Here is an 18329-nt window from a genome sequence, read left to right on the forward strand (position 1 = left end):
GCCTATATATGCCTTGTTTGTGAACACAACTTCTCACTCACCTGATGAAGGGGCAGTGCTCCGAAAGCTTGTGCTACCAAATAAACCTGTTGGACTTTAACCTGGTGTTGTGAGAATTCTTACCAAAGTCTTTTTACACAGAGGGCCATGGGGGCCTGGAATGCACTGCCAAATGAGGTGGTTCAGGCAAGTGATTCATTCCCCTTGCAATAAGTGCCACCAATCCATTTGCCTTCTTAATTAATTGTCGTACCTACTAACATTTTGTGATTTGTGGAGCAGGACACCTAGATCCCTTTGTCCCCTAAGATTCTGTAGTCTCTTTCCATTTAAATAATATATTGATTTTCTTTTATTCCTACCAAAGTGGACAATTTCACATGTTCCCCATTATGTTCTGTCAAATTTTTATACTTGGAGGTGCGGCGGGCTGTTAACGCGCAAATAAGTGTGGCGTGCAGGAATGGGACGGCCGTAGTTATGGGGGATTTCAATCTACATATTGATTGGTCAACCCATGTTGAACGCGGTGGGCTTGAGGAGGAGTTCTTGGAATGCTGCCGGGATAGTTTCCTTGAACAGTGTGTGTTGGAGCCGACAAGGGAGCAAGCGATCTTGGATCTGGTGTTATGTAATGAGGCGGGTAGAATTAGGGACCTTGCGGTGAAGGATCCTCTTGGGGAGAGTGATCATTGTATGGTGGAGTTTCTGGTGCAGACGGAGGAGGAGAAAGTGGGTTCCCGGACGCGCGTCCTTTGTCTGAACAGAGGGGAGTATGGTAGGATGAGAGAAGAATTGGCGAATGTGGACTGGGGGAGCGCGTTGGAAGGTAGGTCTGCTGAGGAGCAGTGGAGGATCTTTAAGGAGATCTTTCTTGGTGCTCAGCAGAAATTTATTCCGATGGTCAAAAAGGACAGTAGGAGGAGAGGTAATAAGCCGTGGATAACGAAGGAGGTGAAGGAAAGTGTTAAATTAAAAGCGGAGGCATTTAGAGTAGCTAAGAGTAGTGGGCGAGAAGAGGATTGGGAGAGGTTTAAATGTCAACAAAGATTGACAAAGAAGTTGATAAAGAAGGGAAGGAGAAACTATGAAGCTGGGCTAGCGCTTAATATAAAAAAGGATAGCAAGAGTTTTTATAAATATATAAAAAGGAAGAGGCTGGCTAGGGTGAACGTTGGTCCCTTAGAGGATGAGAAGGGGGACTTAGTGGTAGGGGATGGGGATATGGCTGAGGTCTTGAATAACTTTTTTGTGTCTGTCTTCACGGAGGAGGACGTGAATAATTTGCCGGGTGTTAGAGATGGAAAGGTGGTAGGACTAGAGGGTCTTAATGACATTACTGTTACTAGAGAGGCGGTGCTCGACAGACTGGAGGGACTGATTGTGGACAAGTCCCCAGGACCGGATGGAATGCATCCGAGGGTTCTGAAAGAAATGGCGGAGGTGATAGTGGATGCCTTGGTGGTTATTTTCCAGACGTCACTGGATTCCGGGGAAGTGCCGGAAGATTGGAAAACGGCTAATGTTACGCTGTTGTTTAAGAAGGGTGCCAGGCAAAAGGCAGGGAATTATAGGCCGGTTAGTTTAACGTCTGTTGTAGGTAAAATGTTAGAATCCGTCATCAAGGGGGAAATAGCGAGGCATCTTGAGGGCAATTGCTTGATAGAGCAGACGCAGCACGGTTTCGTTAAAGGGAAGTCGTGTCTGACAGATTTACTGGGGTTCTATGAGGATGTGTCTAGGGCAGTGGATCGAGGAGAGCCGGTGGATGTGGTCTGTCTTGATTTTCAGAAGGCGTTTGACAGGGTACCTCACAAGAGGTTATTGCAGAAGGTCAGGGGACATGGAGTTGGGGGTAGGGTGTTAGCGTGGATAGAGGATTGGTTGTCAAATAGGAGGCAGAGAGTGGGGGTCAATGGGTGCTATTCGGATTGGCGGATGGTGGCTAGTGGAGTGCCCCAGGGGTCGGTGCTGGGGCCTCGGCTATTTACCATTTATATAGATGATCTGGAAGAGGGAACCGAGTGTATGGTGTTGAAATTTGCTGATGACACCAAGATTGGTGGAACGGCAAATTGTGCGGAGGGTGTGGAGAGTCTGCAGAAGGACCTAGATAGGCTGGGCGAATGGGCCAGGAAATGGCAAATGGAATTTAATGTTGGCAAGTGCGAGGTGGTCCACTTTGGTAGGAATAATGGTAGGAAGGATTATTACTTACGTGACAAAAAACTGCAGCAGGCGACAGTGCAGAGGGACCTCGGGGTCCTTGTGCATGAGTCGCAAAAACCCAGCTTGCAGGTGCAGCAGGTGGTCAGGAAGGTGAATGGGATGCTGGCCTTCATCGCGAGGGGGATTGAATATAAAAGTAGGGAGGTCTTGCTGCAGCTGTGTAGGGCATTGGTGAGGCCGCAGCTGGAGTACTGTGTGCAGTTTTGGTCGCCGTACTTACGCAAGGGTATTTTGGCCTTGGAGGGAGTGCAGAGGAGGTTTACGAGGCTGATGCCGGAGTTGAGGGGGTTGAGCTATGAGGAGAGGCTGAATAAACTATGCTTGTACTCGTTAGAGTTTAGAAGAATGAGGGGAGATCTCATTGAGACGTATAAGATGATGAATGGGATGGATAGGATAGAGGTGGAGAGACTCTTCCCGCTCAGAAAGGATAGTAGGACTAGGGGGCACAGCCTCAAGATAAAGGGGGGGCGGTTTAGAACGGAGTTGAGGAGGAACTTCTTCACTCAAAGGGTGGTGAATCTCTGGAATTCTCTGCCCATTGAAGTGGTGGAGGCTACCTCGCTAAATATTTTTAAGACGCGGGTTGATGGGTTTTTGATAAGAGAGGGGATTAAGGGTTATGGGGAGAGGGCGGGAATGTGGAACTGAGCCACGACAGATCAGCCATGATCTTATTGAATGGCGGGGCAGGCTCGAAGGGCTAGTCGGCCTACTCCTGCTCCTATTTCTTATGTTCTTATGTTCTTAACCTACCTACGTCCCTTTTATCTCCTCTTGACAACTTATTGTCTTATTTATCTTGGTATCATGGGTAAATTCAGAACAAAGAACAGTACAGCATAGCACAGGAACAGGCCCTTCAGCCACCAAGCCTGTGCCGATCACTTTGCCCTATACCGCCTATATCCCTCTATTCCCCGCCTGTTGATATGTTTATCCAGATAAGTCTTAAATGTCATTAACATCTGCCTGAACCACGTCACTTGGCAGTGCATTCCAGGCCTCCATGGCCCTCTGTGTAAAAAGACTTCCCCAAACATCTCTACTGAACCTTTCTCCCCTTACCTTGAAATTATGCCCCCTTGTAATTGCCATTTCTGCCTTGGGAAAAAGTTTCCAACTGTTTACCTTATCTGTGTCTTTCATAATTTTATAAACTTCTATCATCCCTTAGCCTCTGCCTTTCCAGGGAGAACAACCCCAGTTTATTCAATCTCTCCTCATAGCTAATACCCTCCATGCCAGGCAACATCGTGGTAAACCTTTTCTGTGTTCCCTCTAAAGCTCCACATCCTTCTGGTTGATGCGAGTTCATAAACTTTGAAAAAATGTTTGATACAATTGCCATATAACCTCCTTAATAATGGATTCTAGCAATTTCCTTGTGACAGGTGCTAGGCTAACTTGCTTAAAGTGTGCTGCTTTCTGTCTGTCTCCTTTCTGCAATAAAGGTGTTACATTTGTAATTTTCCAATCTGCTAGGAAAACGTTCCAGAAATTGTGCATAGCAAGCTCCCACATGCAGCAATTAAATAATGACTGGACTATAATGGACTGTTTCAGTGATGTTGATCGAGGGATAAATATTAGTCAGGCCACCAAGGGTTATCTCTTGTTATTTGAAAAAGTTTCATGCAATCTCCTTCTGTTATGAGAGGGTGTTTTTATTTGTGGGACATGGGTGTTGCCAGCATTTAGTGCCCATCCCTAGCTGCCCTTGATAAGGTAGTGGTGAGCTACTTTCTTGAATTGCTATAGTCCATATGCTGTGGCTTGATCCACAACGCCATTAGGGAGGGGATTCCAGGATTCTCATCCAGCGATTGTGAAGGAATGGCGTTATATTTCCAAATCAGGATGATGAGTGGCTTGAAGGGGAACTTGCAGAACTGTACACAATATTCCAACTGCGGCCGCACCAGGGTTTTGTACAGCTGCAACATGACCTCCCAAACTCATGTATCTGCTGCCCTTACCCTTCTAGATGAAAGTGGTTATGGGTTTGGAAGGTGCTGTCTAAGGATCTTTGGTGAATTGTAGATAGTACATACTGCTGCGACTGAGCATCGGTGGTGGAGGGAGTGGATGTTTGTGGATGTGTGTCAATCAAGTGGGCTACTTTGTCCTGGATGGGTGTCAAGCTTCAAGTAGCCAAGGTCTCATCCAAAAGGCAGCACCTCTGAAAGTGCAGCACTCTCAGTAATGGAACAGAATATTTATCATGTAAAATGCATCTGAGGTTAAAAATATCAGATTTATGTATTTTTATTACTCAAAAAAAACTATATAATAGAACACAATTGTTTTTATATCTGATCTCCAAGAAGATACTTGACCAGACCTGGGATGTGGAGGAAGATCTGGTTCAGGGTCAATGACATTTTATTTAAAGTAGATAATGCTCAAAAGTCAAGACACCAATTAAATGAGTAAAGCCACATGATTCCATGGATTTGGAACAAGCAATATACTTTACTATGCAAATTCAGAACAATAGAACAGTTTACAATATTTATCTTGTATTCTAACATTCAGGATAAGTAAACCATCAGGCAATTTGTGGTCAAACATATCGCAGTACGTAATAAATGACAGGTGTGACAAAAACAGATTCCATGGATTCCATTTGTCAAATTGTGAGCTACTTGTTCCACCGAAACCTTGTCTTCCTCATGAGGGTTGCCAATCTTCACATTAGGAATAGGAAAAACACAGGTAGTATATTTGGGACATTTAATATCCAGCGGGACCAAGGAAATAGTAGACAGGAAAACGGTGATACAACAAATGCCAAGACCAGTAACTGTCTGAGGAGTGAGGAAGGTTTTGGGATTGTTTAATTACAGCTGCAACTTCATACCAGAATATGCCAAATTAGTTGAGCCAATCCAAAGGCTATTAAAAGGGGGGGAACCCACTCTAGAAGTTGTGGAATGGGGATCAGAACAGGAAGAGGCATATAGTAAACTAAAAGCAGGATTAATGTTGGCCCCAGGACTTGGGTTACAAGATGCTAGTAAGAATTTTCATATCTATTGTAACAACGAAGGAGGGTTCTATTCGATGGTGGTAACCCAAACCCGTGGGGACAAACAGCGGCTGATAGGATATTATTCTGCAGCCAAGGGCCCCGTAGCAATCGGATTACCCTGGTGTGTAACCGAGCTGGATTGTGCAGCATGGGCAGTAAAAGTCAGCGAGCCCGTTGTCATGACAGGAGATATAGCCCTGCGCACCAAACATACCTTGGTGGAAATGTTAAACACAAGAAAATTACGATCTGTCTCAAATATGAAAAGGGCAAAGTGGGAGGCAGTACTTCTTCCACCGCTGCCTCCCCCCGCCCCCCCACCCCCCCGCAAGTCCATCACCATTGTACAAGACATGAGAGAGAACCCTGCCAAAGGAATGTTAGGTGAAGGGAAACCACACACGTGCGGAAACATAGATGAGATAGAGGAAAATAGAATAAAGGATGTGCCCTTGGAGGCACCGGAGGAGACCCTGCTTGTGGATGGGTCACGGAAGTATGTAGATGGGTCACCATGAACAGGATGGCTGGTGATAAACGTGGACTTACAAGTGGTCCGAGCAGGAAGGATAGAGGGAAGTATGTCAGCACAAGTGGCAGAGCTAGTGGCCTTGACCCGGGCTTTTACTGAGGCGACGGGGAGAAGGGTCAACATTTACACCAACAGTAGATATGCATTTGGAATTGTGCGTGACTACATGACTGTTTGGGAAAGAAGGGGATTTGTTACAATGTGAGGCACTCCAGTCAAGCATGGACAGATAATTGGCCTTATTGGACGCCAGCAAGCTCCCACTGGAAGCCACGGTATTGAAGGTAAAGGCACACCAAAAGGAACAAGATAAGCAAAGCCCTGAATGGTATATTTTAAGGGAAACCAGGCAGCCAACAAAGCGGCATAATCAGCCTTAGAAACAGAAGTGCAAGCCGTGTCGGCCGCCTTGGTTACAGTTGAACCTCCGACAGACATCTCACAGCTACATGCTGATACACCTGAAGAAGAACATGTGAGGTGGAAAGCTCAGGGAGCTACGCTGAAGGATATATGGAGATTAAATGATAAAGTTCTAGTGCCAGAGTGTATCCAGCATACTCTGACGCAGTTACATAATGGACTATCACATGTGGGAAGAATGCCATGTTGGGAATCAAACCCAGGTCTCTGGCGCTGTGAGTCAGCAGTGCTAACCACTGTACCACTCCAGAAGGGTTAAAGGGTTCTGGGAGCAGGCAGGGAAGTGGAGTTGAGGCTAAGATGAGATCAGCCGTGATTGTATCAAATGGTGACTCAGGCTCAAGGGGCTGAATGGCCTCCTCCTCCTGGTTCTCACATTCTCGTGTTCTAAGCCGCCACCACCCTATCCTGCAGCCGATGAAGCTTCTGCATATTGTGCCGGTGTTTGCTTAGTGGTTTTCCAATCAGTCCGCCTGCCAGGGAGGAACGTCTCTGGAGAAGGCAGCAGAGATTGGAGTCAGCTCGATGGGCAGAAACTCACTGCAGATCCCATATGTCCCCATGACATAGGGAGATTAAGGGAAGGGGATATTAAGCAAAGATTTATGGAGTTGGGGTGGAAACTCAAGGCGAAGTCAGAAAGAGTAGTTATATCTGGACTCTTGCCTGTGCCACGGGATAGATTAGAGAGGAATAGGGAGAGGGAAAGTTTGAACTCGTGGCTGAGGGGATGGTGCAGGAGGGAGGGGTTCAGGTACTTGAGCAATTGGGGCTCATTCTGGGGAAGGTGGGACCTCTATAAGAGGGATGGTCTACACCTGAACCAGAGGGGAATCAATATCCTGGGGGGTAAATTTGCAAAAGCGATGCAGGAAGGTTTAAACTGATTCGGAGGGGGGGAGGGATAGTGAGGAAAGGGGGTGAAAGTGAGGGGGGCATAGTTGGGGAATGCAAGGCACGGCATAGTGGGGGTGGGGCGGAGCAGGGTTTGAAATGCGTGTACTTTAATGCGAGGAGTATTCGCAATAAAGTGGATGAACTTGCAGCGTGGATCAGTACCTGGGACTTTGATGTTGTGGCCATTTCTGAGACTTGGATAGAGCAGGGTCAGGAATGGATGTTGCAGGTTCCGGGGTACAAATGCTTTAGTCGGAGTAGAGAAGAAGGTAGAAGGGGGGGTGGGGTAGCATTGCTAGTCAAGGACTGTATCACAGTGTCGGAGAGAAAGTTTGATGAGGACTTGTCAGTTGAGGTAGTATGGGCGGAGATTAGAAATAGGAGAGGAGAGGTCACCCTGTTGGGAGTCTTTTATAGACCTCCTAAAAGTTCTAGAGAGGTTGAGGAAAGGATTGCGGAGACAATCCTGGTTAGGAGTGAAAGTAATAGGGTAATTGTTATGGGGGACTTTAACTTTACGAATATTGATTGGAGTTGCTATAGTTCTAGCTCGCTAGAGGGGTCAGTGTTTGTACAAAGCGTGCAGGAAGGTTTTTTGTCTCAGTATGTAGACAGGCCAACTAGAGGTGAGGCTATATTGGATTTGGTGCTGGGAAATGAGCCAGACCAGGTGCTAGACTTGGAAGTTGGTGTGCATTTTGGTGATAGTGACCACAATTCGGTTACGTTCACCTTAGTGATGGGAAGAGATAGGCATGAACCTCGGGTCAGCAATTTTAGCTGGGGTAAGGGCGATTATGAGGCTATCAGGAGTGAATTAGGAAGCATGGATTGGATTAGGGGATTACAGGGACTGGGAACGTCTGAAATGTGGAGTTTTTTCAAGGAGCAGCTACTGCGAGTCCTTGATAGGTATGTCCCTGTCAGGCATGGTGGATTTGGTAGATCTAGGGAACCGTGGTGCACTAAAAGAGTTGAGTCGATGGTTAAAAAGAAAAAGGAGGCTTATGTTAGGATGAGATTGGAGGGCTCAGATAGTGCACTAGAAAGCTTTAGATTGGCTAGGAGGGAGTTGAAGAGTGAGTTGAGAAGGGCTAAAAGAGGACATGAGAAGACTTTGGCTGATAGGATTAAGGAGAATCCTAAGGCGTTCTGTAGGTATGTCAAGAACAGAAGGTTGGTCAGGGCAAGATTAGGGCCAGTTACAGACAGCAGGGGGAAGTTGTGTGTGGAACCGGAGGAGATTGGAGAAGTATTGAACCAATATTTCTCTTCGGTGTTCACGCAGGGGGACATGAATATAGCTGAGGAGGACATTGGGTTGCAGGGGTGTAAAATAGACAGTATTACGGTTGATAAAGAGGATGTGCTGGAAATTCTTGAGGGGCTGAAAATAGATAAGTCCCCTGGTCTGGATGGGATCTACCCTAGGATTCTCTGGGAGGCTAGAGAGGTGATTGCAGAGCCTCTGGCTCAGATCTTCAGGTCGTCATTGGTCTCTGGTGTAGTCCCGGAGGATTGGAGGATAGCGAATGTTGTCCCATTGTTTAAGAAGGGGAACAGAGACTTTGCCGGGAATTATAGACCGGTGAGTCTTACTTCTGTTGTGGGCAAGGTTTTAGAAAAAATTATTAGGGATAGGATTTATAGTTATTTGGAGTGTAATGAATTGATTAGAAATAGTCAACATGGTTTTGTAGCGGGTAGGTCGTGCCTTACTAACCTTATTGAGTTTTTTGAGAAGGTGACCAAAGAGGTGGATGGGGGTAAGGCAGTTGACGTGGTATACATGGATTTTAGTAAGGCGTTCGATAAGGTTCACCATGGTAGGCTTCTGCAGAAAATGCAGATGTATGGGATTGTGGGTAATCTAGGAAGTTGGATCAGGAATTGGCTATCAGATAGGAGACAGAGGGTGGTGGTGGATGGTAAATATTCATCATGGAGTACAGTTACGAGTGGTGTGCCTCAGGGATCTGTTTTGGGGCCACTGTTGTTTGTAATTTTTATTAATGATCTGGATGAGGGTATAGTTGGGTGGATTAGTAAATTTGCTGATGACACCAAAATTGGAGGTGTGGTAGATTGTGAGGAAGGGTGTCATAGTCTGCAGGGAGACTTAGATAGGTTGCAGAGCTGGGCCGAGAGGTGGCGGATGGAATTTAATGCGGAGAAGTGTGAGGTAATTCACTTTGGTAGGAGCAACAGATGTGTCGAGTATAGGGCTAACGGGAGGACTTTGAATAGTGTGGATGAACAGAGGGATCTAGGTGTGTGTGTACATAGATCCCTGAAAGTTGGGAATCAAGTAGATAAGGTTGTTAAGAAGGCGTACGGTGTCTTGGCGTTTATTGGTAGGGGGATTGAATTTAGGAGTCGCAGTGTAATGTTGCAACTGTACACTACTCTAGTGCGGCCGCACTTGGAGTACTGTGTGCAGTTCTGGTCCCCGCATTACAAGAAGGATGTGGAGGCGTTGGAGAGGGTGCAGAGGAGGTTTACTAGGATGGTGCCTGGTATGGTGGGGAGGTCCTATGAGGAGAGACTGAGGGATTTAGGGTTGTTTTCGTTGGAAAGAAGGCGGCTAAGAGGGGATCTTATTGAAACATATAAGATGATTAGAGGTTTAGATAGGGTGGATAGTGATAGCCTTTTTCCTCGGATGGAGAAAGCTAGCACGAGGGGGCATGGCTTTAAATTAAGGGGGGGTAGCTACAGGACGGATGTCAGGGGTAGGTTCTTTACCCAGCGGGTGGTGAAGGATTGGAATGCCCTGCCTGCTGCAGTTGTAAATGCGTCTAGTTTGGGGGCGTTTAAGAGATCTCTGGATAGGTTTATGGACGAAAAGGGATTGGTATAGGCTAGTGGGTCATTGTTTTTGTAACTGGTCGGCGCAACATCGTGGGCCGAAGGGCCTGTTCTGCGCTGTTATGTTCTATGTTCTATGTTCTATAGCTCCCTCTGCAACCTCCTGCTGCTCCTCTGAGGATTGCCAGTGTGTTAAAAATGAGAGCTGTGTTCTGTATCGCAGGCTCCGGGATTCCCATCGGCACTCCTTCTCCTATTGTGTGCGCTAGCTTGTGCTCAGCTGCTGTTCCCCCTTCCCTCAGTGGTGGTGCAATTGCTGGATGGAGAGTCAGGCTGAAAGCCCGCCTCTCAGAGTTCAGAAGGTTCCACCAGTATTAGATGCATTCCTAGATGGTTAAGGTACCCTAAAAACCCCTTCACTGAGTCAGCCAAGGGCAGCCAGCAATCCCTTTGCCTGTCACTCAGGGACTGGAGCTGATAGCATCGATCGAGAATGGTACAGGGGTCCTGAGGGCAAATTCTGCTACCAGCATGCAACCCACTGGGCCATTGTGTGGACAGGCCACATTTTGGCCATTCTCAAGTGTTTGATAAGATTCCCCACGGTAAGCTATTGCAGAAGATACAGAGGCATGGGATTGAGTGGTTTGGATCAGAAATTGACTAGTTGTAAGAAGACAGAGGGTGGTGGTTGATGAGAAATGTTCATCCTGGAGTTCATTTACTAGTGGTGTACCACAAGGATCTGTTTTGGGGCCACTGCTGTTTGTCATTTTTATAAATGACCTGGATGGGGGCGTAGAGGATGGGTTACTAAATTTGCGGATGACAGTGAAGTCAGTGGAGTTGTGGTCAGTGTGGAAGGATGTTGCAGGTTACAGAGGGACATAAATAAGCTGCAGAGCTAGGCTGAGAGGTGGCAAATGGAGTTTAATGCAGAAAAGTGTCGAGTGATTCACTTTGGAAGGAGTGTCAGGAATATAGAATACTGGGATAATGGTAAGTTACTTGGTAGTGTGGTTGAGCAGAGAGATCTTGGTGTCCATGTGCGTAGATCCCTGAAAGTTGGCACCCAGGTTGATAGAGTTAAGAAGGCGTACTGTGTGTTAGCTTTTATTGGTAGAGGGATTGAGATTGGGAGGTCATGTTGCAGCTGTACAAAACCCTGGTGCGGCCGCAGTTGGAGTATTGTGTACAGTTCTGGTCGCCGCATTATAGGAAGGATGTGGAAGCATTGGAAAGGGTACAAGAGGAGATTTACCAGGATATTGCCTGGTATGGTGGGAAGGTCTTATGAGGAAAGGCTGAGGGACTTGAGGCTGTTTTCATTAGAGAGAAGGTTAAGAGGTGACTTAATAGATGCATATAAGACGATCAGAGGATTAGATAGGGTGGACAGTGTGAACCTTTTTCCTCAGATGGAGATGGCTAACATGAGGGGACATCGCTTTAAATTGAGGGGTGATAGATATAGAAGCGATGTCAGAGGCAGGTTCTTTACTCAGAGTGGTAAGAGTGTGGAATGCCCTGCTTGCAACAGTAGTGGATTCGCCAACATTAAGGGCATTTAAATGGTCATTGGATAAACGTATGGATGATATTGAAATAGTGTAGGTTAGATGGACTTTAGATTGGTTCCACTGGTCGGCACAACATCGAGGGCTGAAGGGCCTGTACTGCGCTGTAATGTTCTATGTTCTATAACCAGTATAGGGAAGGAGTGGCGGTGGAAAGGAATGGGATGGGATATTGTACGGTATTGTCATCGGTGCGTAACCTGTGCCCAGTATAACCCAGGGAGGCCTGTAAAAATCAGGATCTGGCACCAGCCTCGCCCTAAGGGTCCCTGGGAACATCTACAAATTGACTTTACATGACCTCTCCCTCACACGGGAGAACCTACTGCTTAGTGATAATTGACCAATTCACCAGATGGGTAGAGGCATTCCCAACTAAAAATTGTTCAGCCACTATGGTGACGAGAATATTAGCTGAGGAAGTTATCCCTAGGTGGGGGGTACCATTACAAATAGACTCCAATTAAGGCACATACTTCACAGGGAGGGCAGTAAAAACCAGATGTCAACTGCTGGGGCTAAAACAGAAATTTCACATACCCTACCACCCTCAAAGTTTGGGAATGGTGGAGCGATTCCATAGAACACTTATGACCTCCCTAGCAAAGGCCATGCAGGACTCGGGGGGAAAAAGATGGACCATATTAATGAAACTCAGAGCCACTATGAATTGAACCACCGGGCTAACACCATATGAGCTAATGACCGGAAGGGCTATGCAACTGCCCAAGTCCATTATTACCGGTGGGGCAGATGTAGGCTCATTACGGGACAGGATTAGACGTTATGTTTTAGAACTAAGTGCCCAACTGAAGGATATGCGAAAAACAGTAAGGGAAAAACCAAATAGTGAAGGATGAGCAAAATGAGCTAGAACAGACCCCTGAGGTACCCCTGGCAGGCAGCAAGGTAATGTTGAAGATGTTACCTGGAAAGCTTGGGTTTGCCCCCAAATGGAATGGCCCCTATGAGGTCATAATTAGTGGCGATACCTGTGCCTGCGTAGATATGCAAGGCAGGGGCGTCTGGAAATATTGGACTCAGTTGAAAGAATATATCGGCACCAATTAGAAAAGTATGTAATGTACTTAATTCACAGGTCCATGAAATGACTGCTCTCCATGCAAGCTGATTGGATGTGCAGGAAGTTGCACGTGGGCAATATAGCCTTTGATCCATTGTATAATGTTCACACAGGTTATAATTAAGGAATAGGATGATTCTCTTGCTGCTTCTCACAACTCTTGTCCTGCCAGTCACGGGGAAAGTATAGATGGAATTGTGTAGACTTGGGGATAGAGCATCGCAAGCATCTCTGTAACGATGACTCTGTCTATTGTAACCATCCGACACATTGAATAGGCTCCTGGGAGATAACCTGTAGGGACTGCTGCTCGGGATTCCTTAAGTGTACCATGTTGCCAACTCTGTTGGACGGGCGAGGTGATTGGGGTCTCCCGTGCAATGTAACTTGGCGTAATTGGAATTTCCAGTGTTTAGCTGAGGGACTGGGATGGACCTGTGTCTGGCAACAGAGGGCTTGGGGGAGTGAATACATCAACACGAGATTTGGCTAATCCAAGAGGTCATTGCACCAATCCGTTAAAATCGGACTCCCTCACGTGAACACTTTTGTGTATATGTCCCACTTGTGTGACAGTCAAATTTGAGCAAGTGCTGGGTCTGCTCACACATTCCCATCCACGGAGGAAAGGGGGAAGTCTTTTATTCCCTATCCCTTTGTCAACTCCAGAAATGGTAGAATGGATTTTGAATCAGAATGGAACCCAGGAGGGGACAAAGAAAGTGACATTTACAACCCCATCAAGCACCACTATGTAAGGTACTTTCAGTGTCAGCGACAGCGATGCTGTTTTGGGGTTAGGAGGCGGACGGTGCATTCTATCAGCCTTTAAGAAACATTACCAGCCGAGCTATAATAAGGTCAGACTCTCCTCCCCACTTCGTTGTGAAAAACCAACAAAAGGGATCTGTCTGCTTGGTACGAAACGGAACCATACCCATTGGCCGTAGCTACTGTACTCAGCAGGTTAATGTCACCAGTGGCACTTCAGCTTTGGTGCAACAGATTACAATCCATTGCCCCACAGCCGATGTTCTGGTCAACCTCTCCTCTGTGAGCAACATGACTGCATATAATGGTACCTATTTTGTCAGTGGAAGCAATGCCTATCCATGGCTTGCATGCATTTGGGCAGGATCGAGTTATTTAGCATATGTGGTGCTCTAGATTCACCATTACTCTGACTTACGGGACCACTCCGAGATACACCTGCTCAGGGCTAAACGAGCCATTAGTGAGACAGCACAGTTCTTCATGATAGCCTGCCCACCTTATGGCACAGCAAAAGCAGCTCAGGAGCTTATACATATGGCTTCGACCTTAGAGAGGATTGCAAATGAAATTAGAAACGGGTTCGAGCACAGCCATCTCTGAGGTATCAGCCAAGGTTCTAGCTGTTTGGGTGGCACGGTAGCACTGTGGCTAGCACTGCTGCTTCACAGCTCCAGGGACCTGGGTTCAATTCCCAGCTTGGGTCACTGTCTATGTGGAGTTTGCACATTCTCCTCGTGTGTGCATGGGTTTCCTCCGGGTGCCCTGGTTTCCTCCCATAATCCAAAAATGTGCGGGTTAGGCTGATTGGCCATGCTAAAATTGCCCCTAAGTGTCCTGAAATGCATAGGTTACAGGGATTAGTGGGTAAAATATGTAGGGATATGGGGGTAGGGCTTGGGTGGATTTGTGGTTGGTACAGACTCGATGGACTGAATGGCCTTTTTCTGTACTGTAGGGTTTCTATGATGTCTATCCGGACTGTTGCTTTACAGATTGGCACTTGATTATGTGTTAGCCTCCCAGAGAGGAACATGCTCTATAATTGGATCCAAATGCTGCAGGTATATCCCAGATGATTCAGAAAATATAACTCGTTTAGCAGATCATATCAAATGAGTAGCAAAGACAATACAAAATGAAGGGAGCCAATACCATAATTATAACTCTCTCTGGGATGGCTGGAGCAATGGTTCAGGTCATGGGGAATCATACCTGATGCATGGGTTGATTGTATTAATTGTCATTGTTATTGCTTGTTGTGTTTGTATGGCATTATTGAACACTTGTTGTAAAACGGTAACAGTCCTGATTATGCCAAGTGCAAGTATAGAGGCAGACCTCCTGACGAAGGAGGTAGGCCCACATGCCAGTAACATTTGGCTCTGAATTGGTGTTGGGGCCATGCTCGGACCTGACCCTGACCAAAAGGGGGGACTGAAGAAGGGAAAGTATTAATAAATTTTGTACCTGGAATTTGTGCAAGAGCATTGCAACCCTTCTGTTTGTGCAGGCTTGTGTGTTAACTAAACATAACTAAACAGCTACAGATGCTGAAACACAATAACAACTGTTTGAAGGAGGAATCATGCTGAGAACAGCTACGATTACACAAGGATGGAACTGCGATTATGACTGAAGCCGGAAGAACTGTGGTCATGACTGGATCTGGAAGCTGCAGTCATGACTGGAGTAGGAAGAACTGCGTCATGACTAGGACCGGGACTATACAGTATAAATATTCACACTGACTTGTATTTGGGGATAAGTTTGGCAGACCACTTTTAGGAACCTGCTTCTCCCAAATGCTTTTGTAATAAAGCCGCTGTACTTTGACTCACTAACAGTCTCAGAGGTATTATTTTACCTACAACAAGTGATATAGTTCCATGTCAGAGTGATGTGTGAGTTGAAGGGAACTGGTAGGGGCTGATGTTCCTGTCTATCTGCTATCCTTGTTCTTATAAGTGGCAAAGGTTCTGGGTTTGGAAGATGGTACTAATCGCAGTCACCGCAGTGGTGAGAGTGAATGTTTTAAAGGTGGTGTATATGTTGCCAATTAAGCAGGCTTATTTGTCCTGGATGGTGTTAAACTTTGGGTATTGCTTTACATTATTGACTTGTGTCTTGTAGATGGTGAAGAGGTATTTGCCTTATTAGTGGATTTTAACCTTCTGTGTATAAAAAAATAGACTAGATGTTTCGACCACTGCTGTGAATATAAAAATAGCCTGTAGAATTCCACAGGCAGAGGAGTCATGAATGAAGCTTCATTGCTGTGCAGACATTTGGGTTCAGATTTCTACTGCTATTTTTACACTATCTGAATGTGATTTATAAAGCAAGGAATTTCAGCTCCTCACTATTTCATCATTTTCTTTTTGATACTAGAACAAAAGTGGCAGTGATCCCATGATACCCAGTAGAGGGCAATGCACAGCATATCGAAATTTGCAGGTTAATGTAACAGAACGTTCAGCAACTGAAACCATCCAAAGTTTGCGTGGTGAGTAATAGTGAACATCCTTCATAAAGACATCCAAAGCTCTGCTGCCTGTATCCATCCGCACCAACTTCCATTCACCAGTCACATGCTTGCTGACCTACAGCTCCTAGTCCAGCAACATCTGAATTTAACAATTCTCATCCTTTCATGGCCTTCCTATCTCTTCCAACCTCCAAACCTTCCAAGAAATTGACACTCCTCCAATTCTGTCCTGTTGCTCATCACTGATTATCATTCTTCATCCAAGGCCATTTTTGTCCCTAAGCTGAGCAACTGACTAGTTCAAACTGATGAATTTTGTTGAAAAGAACAATTTATGTGGTTTTAAAAAATCATGTCAAATAAAGCTTGTTATTAACTCAAACACCTCCAAAACAGCATATCCTTCTCTATACCCAGGTCTGATAACTGAATAAAAGCAAATTATGATGCTGTCAGAGCTGTTGAGATTTGCCAGCATTTTCTGATAACTGAAGATTCTTCTCTGTATCCACTCCAATGACTGAATAACCGTTTCTGCATCCACTCCAAAACTGAAAAACCGTCTCTGCATCCACTCCAATAACTGAATATCAATCTCTGCATCCACTCCAACAACTGAACATCCATCTCTGTATTCACTCCAATAACTGAATAACTGCCATTGTATCCACTCCAATAACTAAATGCTCTTTCTGAAATAGTGGCATCCAAACTGCACATACATGTAATCTCAGCAAGGCCACACAGTTTTTCAGTCACCTCTGGTTGCTTAGCAAGGTGAGACCACAATCATTCATTTTGCCTTTTTAAAACCTGTGAATATATAGTACTGACTTTTTCACTAAAACCCAATGATCTCCTCTTGCTTCAATATTCCTTGGAGATCATGTGGTTTTATAAAGGCTATGGCATCTGGCAAAGCAAAGAGTTAACAGCAATTTCATTTGTCTTCTTAAATATATGGAGTGCTGAACATGTTTCAATGGGGACCAATAAAGAATATTGTATATGTAATTTTCTTGCATCAATTCCAGGAAATAGTGAAAAAGACAACACTCGCACAGCAAATTCCAACTGCCTTAAAAAGTACCAGGATTTGGCAACTCACACTGTCGCTTCTGTTAAAGCAGAGGTAGGTTTTCCCAGCTTTCTGATAGTGTTGATGAAAAGGCTTGGGAGGATCATAGCTTAATCTGGTTTTGTCTTTACATAATGTCTCTATAAGTACTGTTCCAACAGGGGGTAACTGGATAGTATGTAAAATCCAAGGTGACCTCTTCCACCAGCACCGCCCCCCCTACTCCCGCACCAACCCGAAACCCTCCCATCAGCCACTTAATCCTTTGAAATCCAGGGGTATTGAATTCAGTAGTAACAGCATTTCTCCCAACCAGGATCAACCGATTCTGCTCAAATCAGTGATCAAACTTTGCCATACTCCATGCTTTGTTTTTTGCTATTCATTATTTAATCAATATCTTCAAGCCTTGGCTGAAATGTATTACCCATTCCTTGTTGCCCTTGGCTGTGACTTGGAAAGAAAACTGGGTGATGCTGTTATTCCATGGGCCTGCTGCCCTTGCTGTGAATGATAGAGATCAGAAATTTGAAATCCCAAAGCCATCAAGTACCGATATTTTACATCTTGATGTCTGTTATTCATATTCATGAAATACATTGTATTATCTTTTAGATCATGGTGGCTTCTGTCAACAATCTCAGAAACCTTCTTAATGGCAAATCAGCAGCAGGATGGAGGTAGGTGGAATCATTCTGACAAGTAAAGCGGATATAAAAAAATTACCCTTTCAGTCTTTTGAAGAATTGCATTCCTATCATACATTTCCCAATCTCAAGGTGTCACATTCACTGAAGTCACTGTTGTAAAATGGCAGCCAAACTGCACTTGGCAAGCTCCCAGAAGCAGTAGCGTGATAAGTATAAATAATGGCTGGAATTCTCTGGCCCTTCACGCTAGTGAGATTCTCCAGTCCAGCTAGCAGCGCACCCCTGCCTGTTGGTTTCTGGCCAGCGTGAGGGGACAGTAAATCCATGAGCAGTGCATCACCTCCCGCTGACGGGAAACATGCAGCTGAGAGGTTTGAGAATTCAACTGAATATATCTTGGTGATATTGGTTGAGGGATAAATATTGGGTAGGGCACTGGGGCGCAAACCCCTGTTCTTCAAAATAGTAAGAAGTCTCACAACACCAGGTTTAAGTCCAACCAATTTATTTGATAGTAAACTCACAAGCTTTCGGGGTTTGCCCCTTTGTCAGGTGAATGGAGAGTTCTGGCCTCAGACAGAGCATATAACAGCACACACAGTTTACAGATTACTGATCAGAATGCGAGTCTTTACAACTTAGTTTTACTCAGTTGTAAAGACTCGCATTTTAACTGTGTGTGCTGTTACATCTCATCCAACAATGCTGCACTCCTTCAGTACTGCAAACTCTGCACAAAGGCAGAAGAGAGGAATTGT

At 45.4% G+C, this 18329-nt stretch overlaps 1 protein-coding gene across 1 annotated transcript in view; it reads left to right on the forward strand.

Moving 5' to 3' along the window:
• Positions 1-18329, forward strand: part of LOC145352698 (stAR-related lipid transfer protein 9-like) — a 300938-nt gene that overhangs the window by 259642 nt on the left and 22967 nt on the right. Inside the window, exons 28-30 of the mRNA XM_080202937.1 lie at positions 15747-15861; positions 16878-16975; positions 17537-17601. Of these exons, the coding sequence (XP_080059063.1) occupies positions 15747-15861; positions 16878-16975; positions 17537-17601 (278 nt within the window). The remainder of the gene's footprint in view (positions 1-15746; positions 15862-16877; positions 16976-17536; positions 17602-18329) is intronic.

Source organism: Carcharhinus amblyrhynchos, chromosome 14 (assembly GCF_965287045.1).
Source record: "Carcharhinus amblyrhynchos chromosome 14, sCarAmb.v2.hapA, whole genome shotgun sequence".
NCBI lineage: Eukaryota > Metazoa > Chordata > Chondrichthyes > Carcharhiniformes > Carcharhinidae > Carcharhinus > Carcharhinus amblyrhynchos.